The sequence below is a fragment of the Carcharodon carcharias genome, chromosome 1 (genome assembly GCF_017639515.1).
Source record: "Carcharodon carcharias isolate sCarCar2 chromosome 1, sCarCar2.pri, whole genome shotgun sequence".
Lineage (NCBI taxonomy): Eukaryota > Metazoa > Chordata > Chondrichthyes > Lamniformes > Lamnidae > Carcharodon > Carcharodon carcharias.
Genome location: NC_054467.1, coordinates 255,265,004 through 255,289,588, shown reverse-complemented (window position 1 = coordinate 255,289,588; position 24,585 = coordinate 255,265,004). Strand labels below are relative to the sequence as shown.

Below are 24,585 nucleotides of genomic sequence, written 5' to 3'. Positions count from 1 at the left end.
ATGCTAACTGAAATAAATTATTGAATCATAGAAATTTACAAAGGGAGACTATTAGTCTGTGTTGGCTGAAAAATGTGGTGCATTTTTTTTTACAAAAGATTACATCTACTATTACATAGGAAGCAGAAATTGAGAAAGTACGACTGCTAGAAAAGGTGGGGTGTGAGCCTAGCGCTGGCGACAATAGAAGGTAAAACACCAGGAAAGAACAGGTCAGGTCGGAGAAGGACTGGATGGGTGGACAGAGAGAGGAATGACAACAGAATGCAGAATTTGGAGTGAGCAGAGAGATGCCTATGGCCATTTGGTCTGCCGGCCTATGCTGATCTTTGTGCTCCACTCGCACATTTCCCATTTTGTCTCGCCTAAATCTACCATCTTAACAATCTATTTCCTCCTCCCTCAAATGGTTGTCCAAAATATGAAATAAAGTATAACATTCTAAAGGGGATGCAGGAGCTGAGGGTCCTGGGGGTACATGTGCACCAAATTGTTGAAGGTGACAGTTGATAAGGCATACAGGATCCTGGACTTAATAAATAAGGCCATGCAGTACGAAAGCAAGGGAGCCATGGTGAACCATTCAAACATTTTGGTTCAGCTTCAGCTAGAGTATTGTGTGTAGTTCTGGGCATCACAATTTTGGAAGGATGCAAAGACTTTAGGGAGGGTGCAGAAAAGATTTGCAAGAATGGTTCCAGGGCAAAGGGACTGGAACTACGTAGATAGATTGGAGAAGCTAAGCTATTCTCCTTTGAGAAGAGAAAGTCGAGAGTAGTGTTGGTAGAGGTGTCTGGAAAAAGTACATGGAGAGAAACTGTTCCCACCGGCACAAGGTTCAAGAGCCAGAAGAAATTGGTTTCCTCCCAAGTCCTGGCTCCCTCCCTTTCAAAATTTCTGTTGTTACAGCCGTCCTCAAAAATCTACATTTGACCCCTCATCCTTTCAAACTTGTCACTGACCCCCTTTTTACTTTGAGTCCTCGCAGGTTGTGTTGCCTCTCAAATCGATGTCCAGCTTTCCGATAGTTTCCTTTTTGAATCTAACCAATCTTTCAAACTTGATCCAGCTGGTTGTCATGCCTTAATATCTTGTTTCTTGGCTTTGCATCCAATTATTTATAGTTATGGTGTGGAAAATGCCATCTTTGTTTTATATTAAAGGTACTATATAAAAGCTCATTGAATTGACCTGAATTCTCAGGATATGGAGATGAGCTTGTGTTGGCAAACTACAGATTATTTATAAAATCTCTGGCCTCCTGAATGTATGAATTTCACAGAGCAGCTGGTTAGTATCATGGTGTGCAATAAATGCCATCTCTTGTTTTTACTGATCATTTTTTTTCTAAATCCTTCCCTTGCAAACTATTGGCATTTCTGGAAATATACTGTTTGTTGTAAATCCATCTCTTATACGTGCTCAATTTTAAGTATGTGTTGCTTTATAGCCTGAGCCACAGTCTGGTGGATTATGCTATTCCATCTTCTGAAATCAAGAAGACCTGTGATGTATTCCAATAGATAGAGTGAAGTAGCAAGGGTTCAGTGTAACCTCGGGCTCACCAGTGGTGGGTAGGTAAAGACAAATTCTGGTTATTGGGAACTTATGATTCATGTACAATTGATAATCAACGTTGCTGAACTGGAGGAAAATCTAAAACCGGATGATGCTAGATGAGTGCCTAAAATGTAGTAGTTAACAATCAAAGATCTGTAAGTCCAGTGTGCCTTGGTGCTAAGCATTGTTGAAAAGCAATATGGTTTCTGGTTGCAAGAGAATTTGCTTTGGGTGGTGACTTTGTACTTTTTTGTGAGCTTTAATAAAGCCACTATAGCAGTGCTGATACTGAATTCCTTTGTGTTGGTATTTATCTCCAAACCTACAAAACATTGGATCCTTTTGTGCTATTTCTATTCTATAAATCTGGTGAATACCAATCACTGAGTAGGCACCACAAATCTGATTAAGAAAACCAGTGAGTGATTGACACATTTATTTTGGAGATATGGAGTGCCAGATTCCAAACAAAAGTTTTTCTGAAAATTAAATGGAAAATGATAAAATTACTAAGTGAATCAGGTAACATTTTAGTGGAAGAATGATACATGAAAGGTGGGATCCTTGATTATGTAACCTGACCTTTTCTTTCAGACTGATGTGTTCAATATTTTCCCTTTTAATTGGTATCATAATACTGTTTTAAACATCATGTCAAGAGTTTCTCATGATGTTTAAAGCCCTCTTTCTGCCTGCTCCCCATTCATCAGATAAAAAGCTAAAAAAAACCTTGCTGTCTGGTGTGGGAGGAGTGGAAAGTGGATTGTTCTGAGAATAAGTTTAACAATTGTATACCTTATGGATGAAGGACTGAACCTTTTTTCTATCCCTGGTCCACTAAAGCCCCTGGAAGAAAGTGGAGAAGCCCTTTCATACAGTGTTCTAGTAGATGCCTGTGTGCACCTTGCTGCATTTATTCCTCAATTTTATTTTCTTTCACCTCATGTGTCACAAGTTGTATTACTTTCTGACAATTTGTGACCCAGGTGGAAGGCTCTATATTCAGGCCTTTACACTGAGATGTCGTTATCTGCTGCCCCTTGATTCAAGGATAAAATCATCTCAGTGTCGCAATTTTATGCTGTGGGTCTCCATGTGATTGAGCAAGCAATTCTCGACTTGCATATCTTTGGCACATGGGGCAGGTTGCTTCATGAGGTAGTGGGATCTGGAGTGCTTCCTTTATTTTCCTTCTCTGCCACCGATCTGCCTCATCATTCAGGCATGACTCAAAGTGTGATGCAGCTTGATCGACAAGTTGCTACCATTCTGAACAATGGTAACAAGCTCCTCCCAGTCATTAAGGACAATGCCATCGTGCTTCAAGGAGAGCTTCAGTATGTCTTCAAAGCATTTTATTTGCCCTTTCCTAGAATATTGCTCATTTAAGAATTGAGAGAATACTCAACCCTGTACACTGGGGCTTTTGTTGACTTGTGGAGGTTTTTATTGTCAAACAATTGCTGCTGCAGTTTGTAGAAGGCTGAACTGGTGCAACTGATCTGTTGTGAGATCTCTTCAATGGCAGCATTTTGAGGGAGGTGGTTGCCAAGGTATGGGAAGAGTATCTCCTTCAACATTTATGGGAGGTGGAATGTTTAGCTGACCAGCTGTGGGTTGAGCAGGGGAGTTATCCTTGGTGCCCTGGCCAATATCCATCCCTCAGTCAAGTCCCCTGGACCTGATGGGTTACATCCTCAGATATTAAAGGAAGTAGTTTCAGAGTTGTGGATGCACTGGTAGTAATCTTCCAAGGATCCTTACATTCTGAAAAAAGTCCCAGAGGATTGAAAACTGCCAACGTAACACCCTTATTCAAAATGGGAGGGAGACTAAAAGCGGGTGACTGTAGGCCAGTTAGCTTAACATCCGTCATTGGGAAAATGTTAGAGCCTATTATAAAGGATGTAATAGCAGAGCATTTAGAATTTCATAATCAAACCAAGCAGAGTCAGCATGGTTTCATGAAGGGGACATCATGCCTGACAAATTTATTAGAATTCTTTGAGGGGGTAATGAGCAAGATAGATAAAGGGTTCGAATAGATGTAGTATATTTGGATTTCCAAAAGACATTCGATAAGGTACCACATGTAGGGCTACTTAAGAGCCCATGATGTTGAGGGTAGCATATTAACATGGATAGAGGATTGACTAACTAATAGAAGATAAAGAGTTCGGATAAGGGGGGGGCATAAGAGTCCATTATAAAAGATTTAATAGCTGAGCACTTGGAAAACAGTGTCAGAATCAGACAGGGTCAACATGGATTTACGAAAGGGAAATCTACTGAAATTTTTCGAGAATGTAACTAGTAGAGTTGATGAGGGGGAGCCAGTGGATGCGGTTTATTTGGACTTTCAGAAGGCTTTCGGCAAAGTCCCACATAAAATATTAGCGTGTAAAATTAAAGCGCATGGGATTGGGGCAGTGTATTGAGATGGATAGAAAACTGGCTGGTAGACAGGAAACAAAGAGTAGGATTAAACGGGTCTTTTTCTGAATGGCAGGCAGTGACTTCTGGAGTACCGCAGGGATCGGTGCTGGGACCCCAACTATTCACAATATATATTAATGATTTAGATGAGGGAACTAAATGTAATATTTCCACATTTGCAGATAAGACAAAGCTGGGTGGGAGGGTGAGCTGTGAGGAAGATGCAGAGATGCTTCAGTGTGATTTGGACAAGCTGAGTGAGTGGGCAAATGCATGGCAGATGCAGTATAATGTGGATAAATGTGAGGTTATCCACTTTGGTAGCAAAAACAGGAAGATAGATTATTACCTGAAAGGCTATAAGTTGAGAGAGGGAAATGTGCAACGAGACCTGGGTGTCCTGGTACACTAGTCGCTGAAGGTAAGCATGCAGGTGTAGCAGGCGATAAAGAAGGAAAATTGTATGTTAGCCTTCGTAGCCAGAGGATTCGAGGACAGCAGCAGGGATGTCTTGCTGCAATTATACAGGACCTTGATGAAACCACACCTGGAATATTGTGTACAGTTTTGGTCTCCTTACCTGAAGAAGGATATTCTTACAATAGAGGGGGTGCAGCGAATGTTTACCAGACCGATTCCTGAGATGGTGGGAGTGACATATGAGGAGAGATTGAGTTGGTTAGGATTATATTCGCTGGAGTTCAGAAGAATGAGGGGGGATCTCATAGAAACCTATAAAATTCTAACAGGACTAGACAGGGTAGATGTAGGAAGGATGTTCCCGATGGTGGGGGAGTCCAAAACCAGGGGCCACAGTCTGAGGATACGGGGTAGACCATTTGCACTGAGAGGAGGAGAAATTTTTTCACCCAGAGAGTGGTGACCCTGTGGGATTCGCTACCACAGGAAGTAGTTGAGACCAAAATATTGTATGTTTTCAAGAAGAGTTAGATATAGCTCTTGGGGCGAAAGGGATCAAAGAATATGGGAAGAAAGCGGGAGCAGGCTATTGAGTTGAATGATCAGCCGTGATCATAATGAATGGCGGAGCAGGCTCGAAGGGCCGAAAGACCTACTCCTGCTCCTAGTTTCTATATTTCTATTTTCAGGATGGGGATCTGTAACTAGTGGAGTGCCACAGGGATCAGTGCTGGGGCCTCCATTATTTACAATATATATTAATGACTGAGATGAGGGAAATTTGCCAAATTTGCAGATGGTACAAAAATAGGTGAGAAGGTAAGTGGTGAGGATGACACAAAGAGTGTAAGAGGGATGTAGACAGGTTGAGTGAGTGGGCAAAAAAGTGGTAGATGGAATATAATGTGGGAAAATGTGAGATTATGCACTTTGGCAGGAAGAATAGAGGAGCTTTACATTATTTAAATGGGGAAAGACTTCAGAAGGCTGCAGTACAGAGGGATTTGGGAGCCCTTGTGCATGAATCCCAAAAAAACCAACATACAAGTTCAGCAGGTAATAGAGAAGGCAAATGGAATGTTGGCCTTTATTTCAAAGGGAACAGAGTATAAAAATAGGGAAGTCTTGCTAAAACTATACAATGTACTAGCTATAGAACACTGTGAACACTAAGGAAAGATATACTGGCATTGGAGGCAGTCCAGAGAAAGTTCACTAGGTTGATTCCGGGTATGGAAGGATTTTCTTATGAGGAAAGGTTGAGTAGGTTGGGCCTCGTTGGAGTTTAGAAGAATGAAAGCCAACTTATTGAAACCTATAAGATTCTTAGGGGGCTTGACAGGGTAGATGCTGAGAGGTTGTTTCCCCTTGTGGGGGAGTCTAGGACCAGAGGGCATAATCTCAAAGTAGGGGGCCGCCCATTTAAAACAGAGGAGGAGGAATTACTTCTCTGAGGATAGTAAAACTGGAATTCTTTACCGCAGAGGGCTGTAGAGGCTGGATTGTTCAGTATATTCAAGGCTGAGATAAACTGATTTTTAATCAGTAAGGGAATCTAGGGTTATGGGGAAAGAGCAGGAAAGTAGATTTGAGGATTATCAGATCAGCCATGATCTCATTGAATGGCGGAGCAGACTCGATGGGCTGAATGGTCTATTTCTGCTCTTAACGTCTTGTGGTCAACATCACAAAACAGATTATCTGGTCATGCTCACGTTGTTAGGCACGTTCGTAAATGTTGGTGGAATACATCCGTATTCAGTCAGCCTGTATTGTTGCATCCGAAGCAGAAGCCGATGATATGAGTTTTGTTTTGGTGACATTCAAGGGCAGGCCAAGTTTCTTGTATGCAGAATTGAAGAGATCAAAAGTGGCTTGCAAATCTGGTGCAACTGGGGAACGACACTGCAGTCATTCGCAAGCTGCAGATCATGTATGCTTATGGTGGTCAGTTTAGTTTTAGCATGGAGGGAACTGAGGTTCCAGAGTTTTCCATCCGGCAGTATTAAATAAACACACACCAAAGGGCAGTTAAACTTTGAGGTGAATAGCCACTGTCAGGTAGATTGTAAATAGTACGGGGACTATCGCATGGCCTTGCTTGACCCGGGTCTGGATTTTGAAGACTGTTGTTTCAGATCTCTGGTTCAAAGCATTAGTTATATCACCATGCTATGGAAACAACTGAGGTACTGATTTTCAATTCTTTCATGGGATATGGACATTGCTGGGTTGGCCAGCATTTATTGCCCTTACCTTTGAGAAGGTGCTGGTGAGTTGCCACCTTGAACCGCTGCAATCCTTGTGGTGTACACCACAAGGTTACCTTGCTGTTAGCATAGTAGGGAAAGTCTTGACATACTTCCTCCAAATTGCCGACTTCCTGCAGCTGAGGAAATCCTTTCAGAGGCACCTTAGACCTTCCAGAAGAGCCTCCAACATGGTTTTTGTTGCCAGGCAGACCCAAGAAAAATGTTGAGACAACATCAGGAACTCTCTTGCATTCATTGACCTGACCAAAGCATTTGACCAGTAAATCACAAGGTTCTCTGGATTGTGCTCCAAAGATTTGAATGTTCAAGAAACTTCATCACTGAGATGTATGTACAGCATGGATAGCTGGTGTGCCAATTTTGAAACTTCTGTGCTGCACAAGCTGTCATTCCTGTTTAATTGCAGAAACTAGAGCTCCTATTTCATGATTTAATATATGCTGTTCATTTTTTTCATACATGATTTAGGGGCCTTCGTCCTATATTCATCCAAGTCTAGCATTTACATCCATTATGCATAGGATGACTGGGTAGAACAAGTGGCCTTTTTCCCACATTTGAACCGTGCATAGGTGACCTTAGAATATAGGTATCTGCTGCAGTATAGATATCTTATGTTAATGTGCTGCAAGATATTACCTGTTTAATTGCATGTTTTTTTTTTAGAATTAATTCTTTTGATTTTGGCATTTATTACCCATCCCTAGTTGCTCTTGAGAAGATGGGGAAGTAGAAGATTGAGAAGACCTGTTGCAATCCCTGTGAAGTTACAATGCTGTTAGGTAGGCAGTGCCAAGATTTTAACTTGGCGATGATGAGGGTATGGTGATATATATATGCCCAAGTCAGGATCGTGTGTGGCTTGGAGGAGAACTTGTTCCCATGCACCTGCTAATGATTCAAGGTGGTGGAAGCTGAGAGTCTGGGAAGTGCTGCTGACGAAGCCTTGAAGTGTTGTTGAAGGGCTGTGCCAGTATGCTGGCTGTTGTGAAGGTGGATCTTCAGGAGATGAATGAAGAGTCTTTTGAGTATCTGTAATCTGGTTACAGCTCTTGCCATCTAGGGCAATGAGATTACAGATTGTGATGGTATGCAATTCTGCTGATACCGGTGGTCCACAGAGCTTTATGAATGCCCAGTTTAGAGCTGCTAGATTGTTACCTTACCTCACTTGGCATGTGGTTCTTCTACATGACATGATGGAGGGTGTCCTCAGTGTGAAGACTTGGTATTCACACATTGTGTGCGGTGGGCACCACCAACTCTCAGATGGACAGATGCATTTGTAACTGGTAGATTTATTGAGAGCAGGATGAAAGCGGTTATCCCCTCCTGTGTTCTCACCACTTGCTGCAAACCTTGTCTGGCAGCTGAGTCCATTTCAGTCAGTGGTGGTACTGCTGACCCTCTCTTGGTAATGGACACTGAAATCCCCTCCCCTACATTCTGTGCCCCTGCTACCCTAGGGGTTCCTCAAACGTGAACGAGTATGATACCTCGACTGAGGGTGGTTGTTGATCAGGTTTCCTTGCCCATGTTTGACTTGAAGCCACGAGTTTCCATGCGTTCAGACTCTGTTGAGGACTTCAATGCCTATTTCCCCTCAGCTGCATACAGAGTACCTCCACCTCTGTTGCTGCTGATGAAATGTAATCTATCCAGGGATGGCGATGGAGCATTTCAGGATCTCATTCTGTCCTGACCGACACTCACCTTGACCGACACTCACCTTGACCGACACTCACCTTGACCGACACTCACCTTGACCGACACTCACCTTGACCGACACTCACCTTGACCGACACTCACCTTGACCGACACTCACCTTGACCGACACTCACCTTGACCGACACTACTAAAATAGATTATCTGGCCATTTATCTCATTGCTGTTTTTGGGATGTTTGTGTTTGAAAATTGTCTGCCGTGTTTCTCTGCCTGGACAGTCTTGCCTCTTAAACCTTTGTAGCTTCTTTCCTGTGAACTCAAAATGCAAAGACAAAATGCACAATTTATGTAATATGTGTCATTGGCAAGACCAACATTTCATTCCTGCCCATTCCTAGTCACCCTGAGCTGATGATGGCGGACCATCTTCTTGAACCACTGCATGCCAGTTTCATACTGAGTGGCTTGCATTAATGAACCCATTGGAATTTTATAATCCCTGATCGCTCTCGCTAATTCCAGTTCGTTTTTTATTAATTTCCAGATTTTAAGAAACTGTAATTTGAAGTCCTCTTCTCTGGTTTATTAGTCCAGGCCACTTGGTTACTTGTCTATTTACATAATTACGCTACCCTAGCTTGTTAATTTTCTCATCAATTGCATATTATTGTATAAATTGTATAAAAATATTAATAATTAAAATCTTCAGTTACTTTTGTAAAAATTCATTTATGGAATGTGGGCATCGCTAGCGAGGCCAGCATTTATTGCCCTGAAAAGGGGATGGTGTGCTGCCTTCTTGAACAGCTGCAGTCATGTGCTGTAAGAACACCCATGGTGTTGTTAGGAAGGGGGTTCCAGGATTTTGACCCAGTGAAGCAATGACAATATGGTTCCAACAGAACCTATCCAGGATGGTGTGAGACTTCGAGGGGAACTTGCAGGTGATGGTGGTGTCCCCATGCATCTGCTGCCCTTGTCCTTCTAGGTGGTAGAGGCTTCGGCTTTGGGACGTGCTATCGCAGAAGCCTTGGTGCACTGTATCTTGTACACACTGCTGCCACTGTGCATTGGTGGTGAAGAGAGTGGATTGGATGCCAATCAAGTGGGCTGCTTTGTGCTGGATGGTATCAAGCTTTTTGAGTGTTGTTGGAGCTGCAGTCATCCGGGGAAGTGGAGAGCATTCCATCACACTCTTGACTTGTGCTTTGTAGATAGTGTACAGGCTTTGGGGAGTTGGGAGATGAGTTACTCGCTGCAGAATTCCTGACCTCTTGTAGCCACTGTATTTATATGGCTAGTCCAGTTCAGTTTCTGGTTGATGGTGATTGGTGATTCAGTGATGGTAATGCCATTGACTGCCCGGGGGAATGTCCAAAACTATCCTTAAGGAACTAGGATTTTGTGAGGAAAGCGGTTTAACCTAGGAGCAACAATTTCCAATTGATAGTGATGTCACAACAGTAGCAGTAAAATGTTTGGCTCTGTTGGAAAACAGGACAAGGGCCCTATTTTTAAAGCTTTGTGAAACTTAGCTGTTATGGGATGACATTCAATCGTAGACCCATGTTTCACTCGTATTGTGGTAGATGATACTTAAAACTATAAATTACCAGTACTCTTAATTCATTCACTTCTCTACCCCTGACCCCCAAAGTTGTACTTTTTAATATTAGCTGTGGTTTTCAGAAGAGAGGCTGGGATTTTAAAAAAAAATATATGTTTATTTATTTGTCAATGGGTTATGGGAGAGTAGATACTAGATCTGTAGATAGCATCAGATGAGAGAGTCGATGCATTGGTTTTAAGTTCAAAAATTCCCTAGATTATGGAAAGCAAAGCTCCCATCAGATTGGAAAATAGCGATTTGACTATTCAAGAAAGGAGGGAGACAGAAAGCAAGAAACTACAGGCCAGATGGCTTAACATCTCTGATAGGAAAAATGTTGGAATCTATTATTCAGGAGGCTACAACAGGGTACTTAGAAAATCTCAATGTGATCAGACAGTGCAAGCATGGTTTTTAGAAAAGGAAATCATGTTTGACTAATTTATTGAAGTAACGAGCAGGGGAACCTGTAGGTGGGCTGTACTTTTCCAGAAGACTATGACAAGGTGCCATATTAAAGGTTAGTACACAAAATAAGAGTTCATGGTGTAGGGGGTAATATATTTGCATGGATATAGGATTGGTTAGCTAACAGGAAGCGGAGAGTAGGGATAAATGGGTCACTTTCAGGAGGCAAGATGTGATGAGTGGAGTGCCACAGGGGTTAGTGGTGGGTCCTCAATTGTTTACAATTTATATCAATGACTTGGATGGAGGGACCAAGTGTATGGTTGCTAAATTTGCTGATGGTACAAAGATGGATAGGAAAGTAAATTGTAAAGAGAACATAAGGAACCTGCAAAGGGACATAGGCTAAGTGAGTGGGCAAAAATTTGGCAGATGGAGCAGACAGAATGTGCGATAATGTGAACTTGTCCACTTTGTCAGGAAGAAGCGAAAAGCAGAATATTATTTATATGGAGAGAGATTGCAGAATACTGAGATACATGGGGATCTGAGTGTCCTGGTATATGAATCACAAAAAAGTTAGTATGCAGATAGAGCAAGTGATTAGGAAGGCAAATGGAATGTTGTTGTTTATTGAAAGAGGAATGGAATATAAAAGTAGGGATGTTTTGCTACAGTTGTACAGGGCATTGGTGAGACCACATCTAGGATATAGTGTATAGTTTTGGTCGCCTTATTTAAGAAAGGCTAGAAATGCATTAGAAGCAGTTCAGAGAAGGTTCATTCGACTGATAGCTGGGATGGAGGGCTTATCTTACGAGGAAAGGTTGGACAGGCTAGGACTGTATCCATTGCAGTTTAGAAGAATGAGAGGTGACCTTATTTAAACATAGAAGATCCTGAGGGGACTTGACAAGTTGGCTGCTGAAAGGATGTTTCCCCTTGTGGGAGAGACTAGAACTAGAGGACGCAGTTAAAAATAAGGGGTCTCCCATTTAAGATGGGGAGGAAGAGAAATTTTCCTCTGAGGGACATCAGCTTTTGGAACTCTTCCCCAGTGAGAGGTGGAGACAGAGACAGTGAATATTTTTAAGGCAGAGGTGGATGGATTCTTGACTAACAAAGGGAGTTAAAGGTTATCGATGGTAGGTGGGAATGAGGAGTTGAAGCCGCAATCGGGTCAGTCATGATCTTATTGAATACTGTAGGGGCCGAATGGCCTACTCCTAATTTGTATGTGCGTATGGTTGCTTGAACTGAGTTTCCTCCTATGTTGGTGTTTGGAATTCCACGATTTTAACTCTGTAAGCGTGATTACAAGTCCAGGCTTGAATGTGACTTGGAGCTGGTTTCATGATTTTTTTTTTCATGCTCCTGGCCTGTTTGGTGGTAGAGGTCGCAGGGCTTTGAAATGTAAGTGAAGTAAACTTTTGTAGTGCACCCAGTAGATTTTGATCAAGCAGTTTACTTGGCCTTGGATAGTGTCCAGCTTTTGAGTGCTGCGGCCGTACCCGTCAAGCAAGTAGTGGTTCATAATTGATTTTGGTGCACCTTAACCGTGCATTGGTGAGCAGATTATTAGTGATACTTGGCACTATCACTAGCTTCTTCCTTCACTTTTTATTTGGAAAAGGTTGATTGGGCTGTGTTAAAATTATCGTCGCTTGTGGTAAGGGTGTGCATGGGCAATTTTATGTAAATAATTTTAAAATTGTCATAATTTTTCTTCAAATTTCTTCATGATTCCCTATCTTCCCTATCTCTAATCTCAAGCCTTACAGCCCACGTGGGCCCCTGTGCTATGTCAATCCTGGCCTCTTGAGCATTCCCTATTTTAATCACTCCACCACAGGATGATGTACCCTCAGGTGTCTAGGCCCTAAACTCAGGAATTCTCTCCTTATATATTTTCCATGTCTTTCCTTCTCCTTCCTCCTTTAAGATGCTCCTTAAAACCTACCTCTTTGGCCAAATTTTTGGTCATTTGGCCTGACATCTCCCCAGGGACTCAGTATTGAATTTGGCTCTGGGGATATCTTATTACATTAAAGATGCAACATAAATGTCAGTTGTACTAATAGTTGGGTGTAAATGTCATAACTGAACTAGAACAGCTTAGTCAATGGCATGGATATGAATGAAGTAGAGCTATTGAAGTTTGTTGTGATCTGTTTTCGTTAAATTCCTTAGATTATTCGACAGCATGTTTTTTTCAGTTTAGTATGAAAGTGCTCTGCTGAGCTTCAACTAAGTTAGTCCTTCATTCTGAGGTGTGTTTGATGTTGTTGGCATGACATTTTACACTCCCCACAGAATCTTGGTCTCCTGAATCGATTGCCATTATGGACTGACTGAAGTAGTGGGCAGTGCAATGTCATTGGACGTTATTTTTATGGACCCCTAGAAGGCATTCAATAGAGTTCCGCATGAAAGCTAAAGTTAAAGATTATGAAACTGAAGACAAATTACTGACCTGATTCAGAAATTGGCTGAGCAACAAGAGACAGAGCAGTGGTATTGAGCAGCTATGCTGTTTTTTGCTGCCATGGTATATTCTGCTCTGCGCTGGGAAGACCAAATGAAGATTGGATAGCCACTTTGGGGAACACCTCCACTCAGGCCACAAGTCTGACTCCAAGCCATTTTGATTCTCTACCTTGCTTCCCAGTCGGACCACTGTGCCCCTGGCCTCCTGCAGTGTTTGAATGAAGCTCAACACAAGCTCAAGGAACATCTCATCTTTGGATAGGCATTGAGATTGAGTTGAACAGTTTCAGACTGTACCTCCTCTTCCTCCATTTTTATTTCCTTTTTCTTTGCTGATTTTGGTTTTACTGTCTTGTTTTTCTGTGTCTTGCTATTCATAACTCTGCCATTCACGCCTCCTCTCGACAGTCTTCATCTTTGCTTGTCCCATTACCATTCCCTTTGACCTTGCACCACTGAAGTAACCTTTCAAGCCTGCTACTTGTTATTTAATCTTTCCTGTCTTCCACCCTATCACTGTTCTTTCCTTTTGTTCTTCCCCCACTACCCCCACCCCCCAACATTTTCATTTGCTTAAAACCTGTTACATCTATTAACTTCCCAGTTCAGATGAAAGGTCAGTGATCTGTGAAGTTAATTCTGTTGCCTCTCCACAGATGCTACCTGATCTGGAGTATTTCCAGTATTTTCTGTTTAGTTATTACTACTCTCTGTTTCCTGTCACTCAGCCAACTTTGTATTCATGCTGTCATTTTCCCTTTTATTCCTATGGTGCCAACTTTGCTGGCAAGTCTATTATTTGGCACTTTATCAAATGCCTTTTGGAGGTCCATATACACCACATCAACAGCATTCACCCCATCAACTCTGTTACCTGTTCAAACTCAATCAAGTTTATTAAATATGGTTCACCTTTGACTTTCCTTTATCAATCCAAATTTGTCTGATAATTTTGCTTAATATTATCATTTTTCTAAAAGCCATTTCTGAGTTTAAAACTGGCCTGTTGTTGCTTGGTTCTGACTCTGGTGCTGGGAAATGAAGTGGATCCAGTTTCAGTTCGGGAACATTTAGTGAACAGTCGTCATAATTTTATAAGGTTTAGGTTAGTCATGAAAAAAGGCAAGGAGCAATATAGAATAGAAATATTTCATTATGGGAGAGCCAATTTTAGTGAGTTGAGAACAGTTCTGTCCCAGTAAAATTGGTATCAAAGATTGTCAGGCAAAGACGTAACGGAACAATGGGCTACCTTTAAAGGAGAGATGGTTCGAGTGTAGTCAAAGTACATCCACACGAGATGGAAGAGTCAGGCAACCAAAGCCAGAAAACCGAAAGGGGGGCTATATGTCACTTTGACAACTCGAAACAAATAGATTGACCCCTCCAGGATATCCTCTCGTCCCAGCACTATAGTATTGTCAATCATTACCCCTTCTGTTTTCTGCCCATCTCCACCATCTACTTCTGCCCTAATTCATACATATGTTTGTATCTATGTACCTTTTCCGAACACCTTTTTTCAGGAGTATTTAGTACAGTACTCAATTCTGCCATTCCTTTTAGCTAAGCCTCCGTTATCACCAGAACAGCATATTACCGTCGAAGTAATCCATGGGTTGCTGCAACCTATAGGTAATACAAATGGCAGCTTTTGTGATAATGGACTGGACATTGTCTAGAGGCAGGAGCACAAATCAAATGAACTTCTCTGGATGGTGTTGAGTTTCTTGAGTGGTGCAGCAGCTGTATCCATCCAGACAAGTGGTGGGCATTACATCATATTCCTGACTTGAGCCTTGTTGATGGAGAGGCTTTGAAGAACCTGGCAATAAATCAATTGTCACAGAACACTTGGTGCCTGTCTTGCTTTTGTACTGCACTATTAATATGGCTAATCCTATTGAATTCCGGTTCCCAAGATTATGATGGTAGTGGTCTGGTGCCATTGAAGGTTCAGGGAGGTGGCTGAGCTTTTTCTTGTTGGACTTGGTACTTGTGAACAGGCCTGTGGAGCCAAATTGTTCTTGTGGAACCTGGACTGAACATCAATGAGCAAGTTATTGCTAAGTAGGTGTTTCTTGATAGCACGATTAATAAACTCCTCCTTCTGTTACTTGAAGAAGAGGATACCTTATATTGATATCGCAATTTCCACAATCACAAGTTGTCTCAAAGTGCTTTATAGCCAAAGCTTTTGAAGTGTAGTCACTGTATTGATGACTGGGAGGAGGCTGATAGGGCAGCAATTGGTCAAGTTAGATTCATTTTTTTGGATATATCTGGGCAATCATCTACATTGTCAGGTAGATGCTTCTGTCATTGCTATACTGGAACAGCTTAGCTGAGGGAACAGCTGGCTAGTACATTGGTTTTCAGTACTACTGCTGGAATATCGTCCTTGTGGAGCATAGGAACAGGAGTAGGCCAGTTAACCTTTCAAGCCCGATACTGCCATTCAGTAAGTTCATGACTGATCTGTGACCTCACTCCATATATCCACCCTTTGCTCCATATCCCTTTAATATCTTCAATTAACAAAAATCTATCAATCTCTGATTTAGAATTAATAATTGACCTAGCATCAACTGCCATTTGCAAAAGAGAGTTCCTTTTGTATTTAGAAGTACTTCCTAATTTCATTCCTGAAAGATCTGGCTCTAATTTTTAGACTAGGCAGCCTTGTCCTGGACTCCTCAGCCAGCAGACAGTTTCTCTCTATCTACCTTATCTGTTCTCCTTTAATATCTTGAACACTTTGACAAAATCATCCCCATACCTTCTGAATTCCAGGGAATATAGCCCAAGTTTGTTTAATCTCATAGTTTAAACCTTGATGTCCATGTATAATTTTAGTAAATCTGTGTTGCACTCCTGTAAGGCCAATATACCCTTTGTTAGGTATGGTGCCGAGAACTGCTCAATGTTCCAGGTGTGGTCTAGCTAGGACTTTATATAGTTGAAGCATGACTTCTAACCCCTCATATTTTATTCCTCTAGACCAGTCATTGAAGTCTTTCACCCAGAGTACTACAGTGGAGGTAATGAATTATTAAGTCAACAAATGCAGAAATCTGATCAGACAGAAGTTTGTTGACCTCTTGGACCCCTAAGTTCCTGTGATATTAGTTTTGAAAGTCTGTGCTCCAACTTAGTCATTAAAAACACAATTTTATCTTGCACCTTTTGACCAATTTTGTTTCTTATTTCCTCAAAAGTAAAGGGAATCCTACTTAGTTACTAAACACAAAAAAAGCTACAACGTAGTTCTGTGATTAATGTAGATCTTTTCTGTTCTAATAACTTGCAGGCATTTGTTGCCCCGAACAGATAACCTGAAAGGAAAAGAAGGCTCCTGTCTTTGCATGTGTAGTCTGGCTTTGAAGTCTCTCCCTTTATTGATTTTTATTTTTTGATCGTCATCCTTTTATTCTTGGATATCTAATGCTTGCTTATTTATATGGTTGGATGTGTGCTGAGGAGGGGGTGGGGAAAGATGTAGGTGTCAAATGACTAGCAGTGCTGTCATATTGAGCAACTAAAAAAGCCGTCTCTGGAAGGTTTCCACTTGGATTTTGCGCGACTATTGTGAAACATGATTGACGATTTATTATTTTTTGGTGGAATTAAATTTAAATGAATTTTTCACCTTGAGTTAAGGATTAATGCGATCTGCTGTTGACGCCTGTGTTTGCCTGGTTAGTTTGTCACTAAGTTTGTTTGTCTGTGTTCTTGCTTTAGGCGGAGTGATCCAGTTTTTTTAATAGACCGCCCTTCATGTTCTGGCCGTATAGAGTTTCTGGAGTTTGGCCATTGACATTATTTCAATGTTTCACCTTGTTCTAGAATTCTCTGAGAAGAGAGGAGGGGGAACTTGGTAAATGATCAGATGTACACTTACCTTTGAAAATCTGTTATCAGTGCAATATGGCCTGTTGCTTTTCATTTTCCAGCTGGGTTTTGTGACGTAATTTGCATTTTTAAAAGCCTAGAAATCGAGCTAACAAATGTTAAATGGGCAAAACCCTAAATTTGATATCCATCTCAGACTTTTGCTATGTTGCTGCATTATGAAGTGAGAGAGGTAGTTGGATTTAAAGTGAAATTCTCAAGAAGCTCGACACCATCCAGGACAGCCCACTTGATCAGCACCTCATCACACCTTAAACATTTACATGCGCTTGCAAAATTGCTGCCACTGTGTGCAATCTATAGCAACACGCCAAGGCTCCTTCAACAGAACCGTTTACTATCTAGGAGAACAGGGGCAAGAGATACTCAAGAACACCACCACCTGCAATTTGCCTTTCCAGTCTCACACCACCCTGCCTTGGGACTATATCATCATTCCTTCACTATCACTGGATTAAAATTCCAGAACCTCCCTACCAAAACAGCACTGTGGGCATACCTACATCACCCAGACAACAGTAGATCAAGATAGCAGCTCACCTGCACCTTCTCAAGAGCAATTAGAAATTGGCAATAAAGGTTGGCCTTGCTTTATAGTGCTGATCAAGTGGGCTGTCCTGGATGGTGTCGAGCTTCTTGAGTGTTGTTGGAGCTGTGCTCATCCAGGCAAGTGGAGAGTATTCTATCACACTCCTGACTTGTGCCTTGTAGATAGGCTTTGGAAGTCAGGTGGTGAGTTACTCACTGCAGAATTCTCAGTGCCTGACCTGCTCTTGTAGCCACAGTATTTCTTTGGCTAGCCCAGTTCAATTTCTGATCAGTGGTAACTCCCAAGATGTTAGTTGGGGAATTAGCAATGGTAATAGCATTTAATCTGAAAGAGATGGTTCGATGGTCTCTTGTTAGAGATGGTCATGACCTGACACTTGTGTGACATAAATGTTACTTGCCACTTGTTCGTCCAAGCCTGAATGTTGTCCAGGTGTTGCTGCTTCAGTATCTGAGGAGTTAAGCATAGTAATGAACACTCTGGAATAATCAATGACCATTCCCACTCTGACCTTATGTGGAGGGAACATCATTGATGAAACTACTAAGATAGTTGGGCCTAGGACACTACCCTGAAGAGATCCTGCAGCAATCTCCTGGGGCTGAGTTGATTGGCCTCCAACAACCACAACCATCTTTCCTTTGTGCTAAATATGACTCCAACCAGTGGAGAGTTTTCCCCTGATTTTCATTTTGTTAAGGCCTCTTGATGCCACACTCTGTCAAATGCTGCATTGATGCCAAGTTGAGTCACTCTCACTTCACCTCTGGAATTCAGCTATTTTGTCCATATTTGGACCCAAGGCCGTAATGAGATCTGAAGCGCAGTGGCCTTGGCAGAACCTTAACTGAGCTTCAGTGAGCAGGTTATTGTTGAGTCATTTGATAGCATTGTCGAGGACACCTTCTGTCACTTGCTGATTAATGAGACTAGACTGATGTGGCGGTTTTGGCCAGATTAGATTTGCCTTGTTTTTTTGTAGACAGGACTTAACTGGGAAATTTTCCACATTGTTGAACAGATGGCAGTATTGTAGCTGTACTGGAACAGCTTGGCTAATTCTGGAGCATAAGTCTTCAGTACTACAGCTGGAATGTTTTCAGGGCCCAAAGCCTTTGCTGCATCCAGTGCCTATAGCTATTTATTGATATCGCATGGAGTTAATTGATGCTGGGGTCTTGGGAGATGGCCAAGATGGATAATCCACATGGTACTTCAGGCTGAAGGTAGTGGCAAACACTTCAAGCCTTGTTTTGTGCGCTGACCTCCTGGTCTCTCCCATTATTGAGTATGGGGATGTTTGTGAAGCTGTCTCCTGCAGTTAGTTGTTTAGTTGCCGACCACCGTTCACAACTGGATACGATAGGACTGCAAAGCTTTGATCTGATTTGTTGGTTATGAGATTGCTTAGCTCTGTTAATACTGCTGCTGCTGTTTGGCATCCAGGTAGTCCTGTGTTGTAGCTTCACCAGATTGCTATCTAATTTTTAGCTATGCTGGTGCTGCTCCTGACATGCTCTCCTGCACTCCGTATTAAACCAGGGTTGGTCCTTTTGTTTGATGGTTATGTTACAGTGAGGGATATGTGGAGTATGTGATAACAGATTGTGGTTGAATGCAAGACTGCTGCTGATGGCCCACAGTGCCTCATGGCTGCCCAGTTGTATTATGTTTTGAAGAGCAACATTGTATAAGGCTTGTAAAACTGCAGTTAGTATAAAGAAATGTGTGAACTTCTTACAAATTTTTGATTTTTTTTTGCAATTTTGGCAATATGTTTATTGCCTTTTTTATTTATTCATGGGATGTGGGCTTCGCTGGCTGGGCCAGCATTTATTGCCCATCCTTAGTTGCCCTTGAAAAGGTGGTGTTGAGCTGCCTTCTTGAACCACTGCAGTCATTCTGGTGTAGGTACACCCACAGTGCTGCTAGGAAGGGAGATCCAGGATTTTGACCCAGAGTCGGTGAAGGAATGGCAATATATTTCCAAGTCAGGAGGGTGAGTGGCTTAGAGGGGAACTTCCAGGTGGTGGTGTTCCCATGTATCTACTGCCCTTGTCATTGTAGATGGTACTGGTCGTGGGTTTTGAAGATGCTATTGAAGGAGCCTTGGTGAATTCCTGCCTAATCCTAACTTCTTTGAGAATATGGGGATGGTCCTTCTCTTCCTTTAATTGTTACTTTTATTGTTTCGTTGTTTTGGGTAGAGATTTATAAGGTTCTGATTCAGCGCTTCTGAAGTTAGAACAATATTTTTCCAGATCAGGATGGTGTATCATTTGGAGGAGTTGTTGTTTCTGTGATCCTGATGACCTTGTCCTTCCCTTTGATAGAGGTCTTGGAGGTGCTGTAAAACTAAACTTGCTGCAGTGCATTTGTAGTGTGCACTGCTGCCACAGTGTACCAGTGGCGGAGGGAGTTGATAATTGAGCCCTGTGATAATCAAGTGAACTCCACAGTCTTGCATGGTGTTCTGTTTGTTGCGCTTCTGCAAAGGCTACAAAGGGACATAGGATAAGTGTGATCTGGCAAATGTGAAATTGTCCATTTTGGAAGGAGAATACAAAAGACATTATTTAGATGATGAGAAATTGTAGAGCTCTGAGATGCAGAGGGATCTGGGTATCCTTGTGCATGAATCACAAAAGGCTAGTATGCAGGTACAGCAAGTCATTAAGAAAGCTTCGAGAATGTTATCAAATATTGTGAGGGGAATTAAATATAAAGGTAGAGAGGTTGTGCTACAGTTGTACAGGATACTGGTAGGACCACATCTGGAGTACTGTGGTACAGTGTTGGTCTCGTTATTTAAGGAAGGATGTAAATGCATTAGAAGCAGTTCAGAGAAGGTTTACAAGACTAATACCAGGAATGGGCTGGTTGTTTTGAGGAAAGGTTGGACAGGCTAGGCTTATATCTGCTGGAGTTTAAAAGAGTAAGAGGCAACTTGATTGAAATATCTAAGATCCTGAGGGGTCTTGACAAGGTGGATGTGGAGAGGATACTTCCTCTTGTGAGAGAAACTAGAGATCACTGTTTAAAAATAAGGGATCGCTCTTTTAAGACAGATGAGGAGAAATTTTTTCTCTTGAGGGCAGTAAGTCTTTGAAATTCCCTTCTTCAAAAGGCAGTGGAAGTAGAGTCTTTGAATATTTTTAAGGCAGAGGTAGATAGATCCTTGATAAACAATAGAGCGAAATGATATCAGGGGTAGGCGGGTGGTTACAATCAGATCAGCCATCATATTGAATGGTGGAACAGACTTGAGGGGCCTAGTGGCCTACTCCTTTGAATTAGTATACTCGTATAAGTGAGTGGTATACAGTTTGATTCCATAGAGTCGTTACAGCTGTGCAATATTGTATAACTTAGTATGCAGATGCACAAATTGTTTTCTCAAAGAAGGCTCCCTTTTTTCAGATATTCTCCTCAGCACCCCTGTAGGGCCATCTGAGCAACTTACTTTCGGGCATCTACCAGTGTTAGGAAACCAGCTGTTAGAAGATGGGTTGATGGCACAGCTAAGATCTGGAAATTAGTGTTTGAAGAATGCAGTGTTTGAAGAATCATAGACACAAACTACTATCTCTCCATTCAAGTGTTTTTTATGTACTGAACCTTTATCCTTTGCATAGAGGAAGTAAATCATTGCCCTTCTGTATGTTTTCAGCATGTGCTGGGATGGGGCAGTGGTAGATAAGAGCTGCATTTGGAATGGCTTAAAGGAAAGGTACGAAAAACTTCAAAAGGACTACAGTTTGTGGAGACGTTTTCCTTTTTACCTCGCACTTATTAAGCCTGGATAGATCAGTAATAAAAATTTTTTTTTTTTTTTTTGGAAAGGAACATTATACCTTGGTGTTGGTGTGTTGCTTGGTATGATACCCAGATTTTTTTCTCATGGTAGTGTTTGTGTCTTATTACTTTTCAATGCCCCAGCCCTTACGTTTGTTTCTTTACCTCTAGTGACTACCCTGGAACAACTTTTTCTTCTGATCATTTCAACAACTGAGGAAAATGGTGAGTTTGTCAGAAGAGTTGTGAGCCTTATCACACATGTCCCTGCACCTTATGTTGCTGGGAAGTATGAGGTCAGGTCACGAGGTCTGTAGCATTACAAGTACACACCCACATCGAAAATTTGTTTGTGAAAGGGTAGCATGTGTGCAGCTCGACTTTAATGAGAAACTTTTAAAATTGTGTTTGTGTTCATTTAGGTATTGTGTTCCAATCCGATGATTAGCTTTCTTGTTTGCAGCTATTATGCTACAGTTGGGGACTTAACCAATCAGCCTACAGTATGTGCTGAATGCTTTGGTTTCTAATGACTATCCTGTGCAAACCCACTATTTTCATTGTATGTTGTAATGGATTTAGGGTATTAATGAACTGTGTGTTACCCGTCTTTTAATCAGTCCTTATCTCTTGTGTTCTGCATTTCAGACTGATTCCTTAGACATGAAGGCGCCTAATATGGCAAACACACCAGGCTCTGGGGCACAGGAGATTATAGTATCCAATGGACACACTGAAAGTGAGCCTAATCCTTTTGCTGAGTACATGTGGATGGAGCATGAAGAAGAATACAACAGACAGGTAAGCATGCACTTTCAAGTAAATAGCATTATTCAATTAATTATAGGGATGGCATCTCATATGCAAAGTTTACTCCTTTTAATTGTTGGAAACTTTGATTAATATTTTCTGCCTTTACATTTCCTTCCCCCCACTTTAATCTTTTGAGAAAGTTATGTGGAAAAATGAAGGCCCATAAATTTAATCCAAGGTTCAATGGAATTGGGGAATACAAGATAGTTGAGAAGTAATGGTTCTGTGATGGCAAGCCTGGGTTTTCAAAAGTTGCAGCTTGTCAGAAGAGAGGAAGAGTCTGAGAAAGTGAGTTTATAGCAAAGGCTGATGAAATGAAAAATCTAGTACTGAATTTCCACACCGGAACTGGAAAGTCCCCATACAATATGGGGGAATTGCAAAGCACAGAATTTGCAAAAATATCTGTGTTTGCAAAGGCACTCCCAATTCCAAAAGTGTTTCTTTCCCCTGTGAACTATGCAGACAATCTTTATTGTTTTAGATTCTTGTCAGGAAAGAAGACTTTCACAATCAACAACTTGTAGCATGGGAAAAGGGTGGCATAGTGGACTAGTAATCCAGAGGGCCCAGACTAATGCTATGTGAGTTCAAATCCCACCATGGCAGCTAATAAAATTTAAATTAAATAAATAAATCTTGAATCCAAATCTAGTCTCAGTAACGGTGACCATGAAACTATCATCATGAAGCTGATTGTTGTAAAAGCCCATCTGGTTCAATAATGTCCATTAGGAAAGGAAATCTGCCATCCTACATGCAACTCCAAATCCACAGCAATATGGTTGACTCTTAATGGCCTAGCCTGTCACTCAGTGTCACTGGCAATGAGGGATGGGCAACAAGTGCTGGCCTTGCCACTGATTCCTACATCCCATGAAGGAATAAAGAAAGCATGTTTAATGTAGTTGCAGCAGAGAGAGTGACAGTAGAAGAAAAGGCTTGGGGGTAAAATGGTAAAAAAAATATAAGATTCTTAAGGGGCTTGACAGAGTAGATGCTGAGAGGTTGTTTCCCCTTGTGCGAGAGTATAAGACCAGAGGGCATAATCTGAGTAAGTGGTCACCCATTTAAAACACAGGTGAGGAGGAATTTCTTCTGAGGGTAGTGAATCTGTGGAATTCTTTACCACAGAGGCTGGGTCGTTAAGTATATTCAAGTCTGAGGTAGACAGATTTTTAATCAGTAAGGGAATCAAGGGTTATGGGGATAAGGCAGGAAAGTGGAGTTGAAGATTATCAGATCAACCATGATCTCATTGAATGGTGGAGCAGACTCGATGGGCCAAATGGCCTACTTCTGCTTCGACATCTTATGGTCTTTTGAGGAAGCTTTTGGAACTGAGAGGAAGGTAGCAAGATTCAGACCAGCCAAGTCCTAGATGTCAAAGAACAGGGTGGTACAGACCCTCTAATGTCCAGCTTTCAAATATCGTATAGTCAACAGGCAGAAAAAACTTATTGGATCACTGTATAAGAATATATGGCATAGGATGAGACCATTCGGTATATTGTATCCATGCCAGCTCTTTGAAAGAGCTTTATGATTTATTTCCCTCCTCTGCTCTTCCCCATAGTCCTGCAGATTGTTCCTTTTCAAGTGTTTATCCAGTTCTTTTTTGAAACTTAATAATACATCTACTTCCATCATCTTTCAAACAGAATGTTACAAGTGTTTTTAAAAAATTCACCTCATCTTCCCTCTGGATTTTTTTTTTTGCCAATTACCTGAAATTTCTGTCCTCTGGTTACTGACATACCAGCCAGTGAAAAATTTTTCTCTATTGATCTCCCATTACCCTTCTTTGCTCTGAAGAGGACAATCTCAGATCCCTAATCTGTCCACATAACTGAAGCTCCTTACCCCTTGTGCCATTCTAGTAATCTCCTCTGCACCCTCTCAAAAGCCTCACATTCTTCCTGAAGTGTGATTCCCAGAATGGGAAACAAAGCTCCAACTGAGATCTAACCAGTGATTTATAAAAGCTTGGCATAACTTTGCTTTCGTACCCACTTATAAACCAAGGATCCTGTATGCTTTTATAACATCAACTTGGCCTGACAACTTCAAAGATTTTAAAAACGTTTTTGCTATCTGTTCTTCACTTTCCTCTCTCTACCCCCACAAAACCACCAAATGTGCTGCAGAACTGAATCATAGAATTAGTTGTTGTTGACTTACATGGCCAATATTGAATAACAGTGAAATACATGTATTGAGGATTTGATTGAAATATGAACTTTGCTTCCATCAAAAAAATCACAGCATCACAGTGATTCAACCCATCGAGCCTGCACCAACACATGAGAAGCACCTGACCTACCTACTAATCCCATTTACCAGCACTTGGCCCATAGCCTTGAATGTTATGAAATGCCAAGTGCTCATCCAGGTACTTTTTTAAAGGATGTGAGGCAGCTCACCTCCACCACCCTCCCAGGCAGTGCATTCCAGACTGTCACCACCCTCTGGGTAAAAAAGATTTTCCTCACATCCTCCCTAAACCTCCTGCCCCTCACCTTGAACTTATGACCCCTTGTGACTGACCCTTCAACTAAGGGGAATAGCTGCTCCCTATCCACCCTAGCCATGCCCCTCATAATCTTGTACACCTCGATCAGGTCATCCCTCAGTCTTCTCTGCTCCAACGAAAAC

At 41.7% G+C, this 24,585-nt stretch overlaps 1 protein-coding gene across 5 annotated transcripts in view; it reads left to right on the top strand.

The window, feature by feature from the left end:
- The first annotated feature begins 7,452 nt into the window (after positions 1-7,452).
- LOC121278426 (polyadenylate-binding protein-interacting protein 2-like) overlaps positions 7,453-24,585 on the top strand; it is a 59,569-nt gene continuing 42,436 nt past the window's right edge. The window contains exons 1-3 of one of the 5 annotated variants that reach the window (XM_041188876.1): positions 7,453-7,471; positions 21,289-21,342; positions 21,766-21,918. In XM_041188876.1, the coding sequence (XP_041044810.1) occupies positions 21,340-21,342; positions 21,766-21,918 (156 nt within the window). In that variant the 5' untranslated portion in view covers positions 7,453-7,471; positions 21,289-21,339. The other 4 variants (XM_041188868.1, XM_041188863.1, XM_041188885.1 and 1 more) reach the window with 4 other exon arrangements.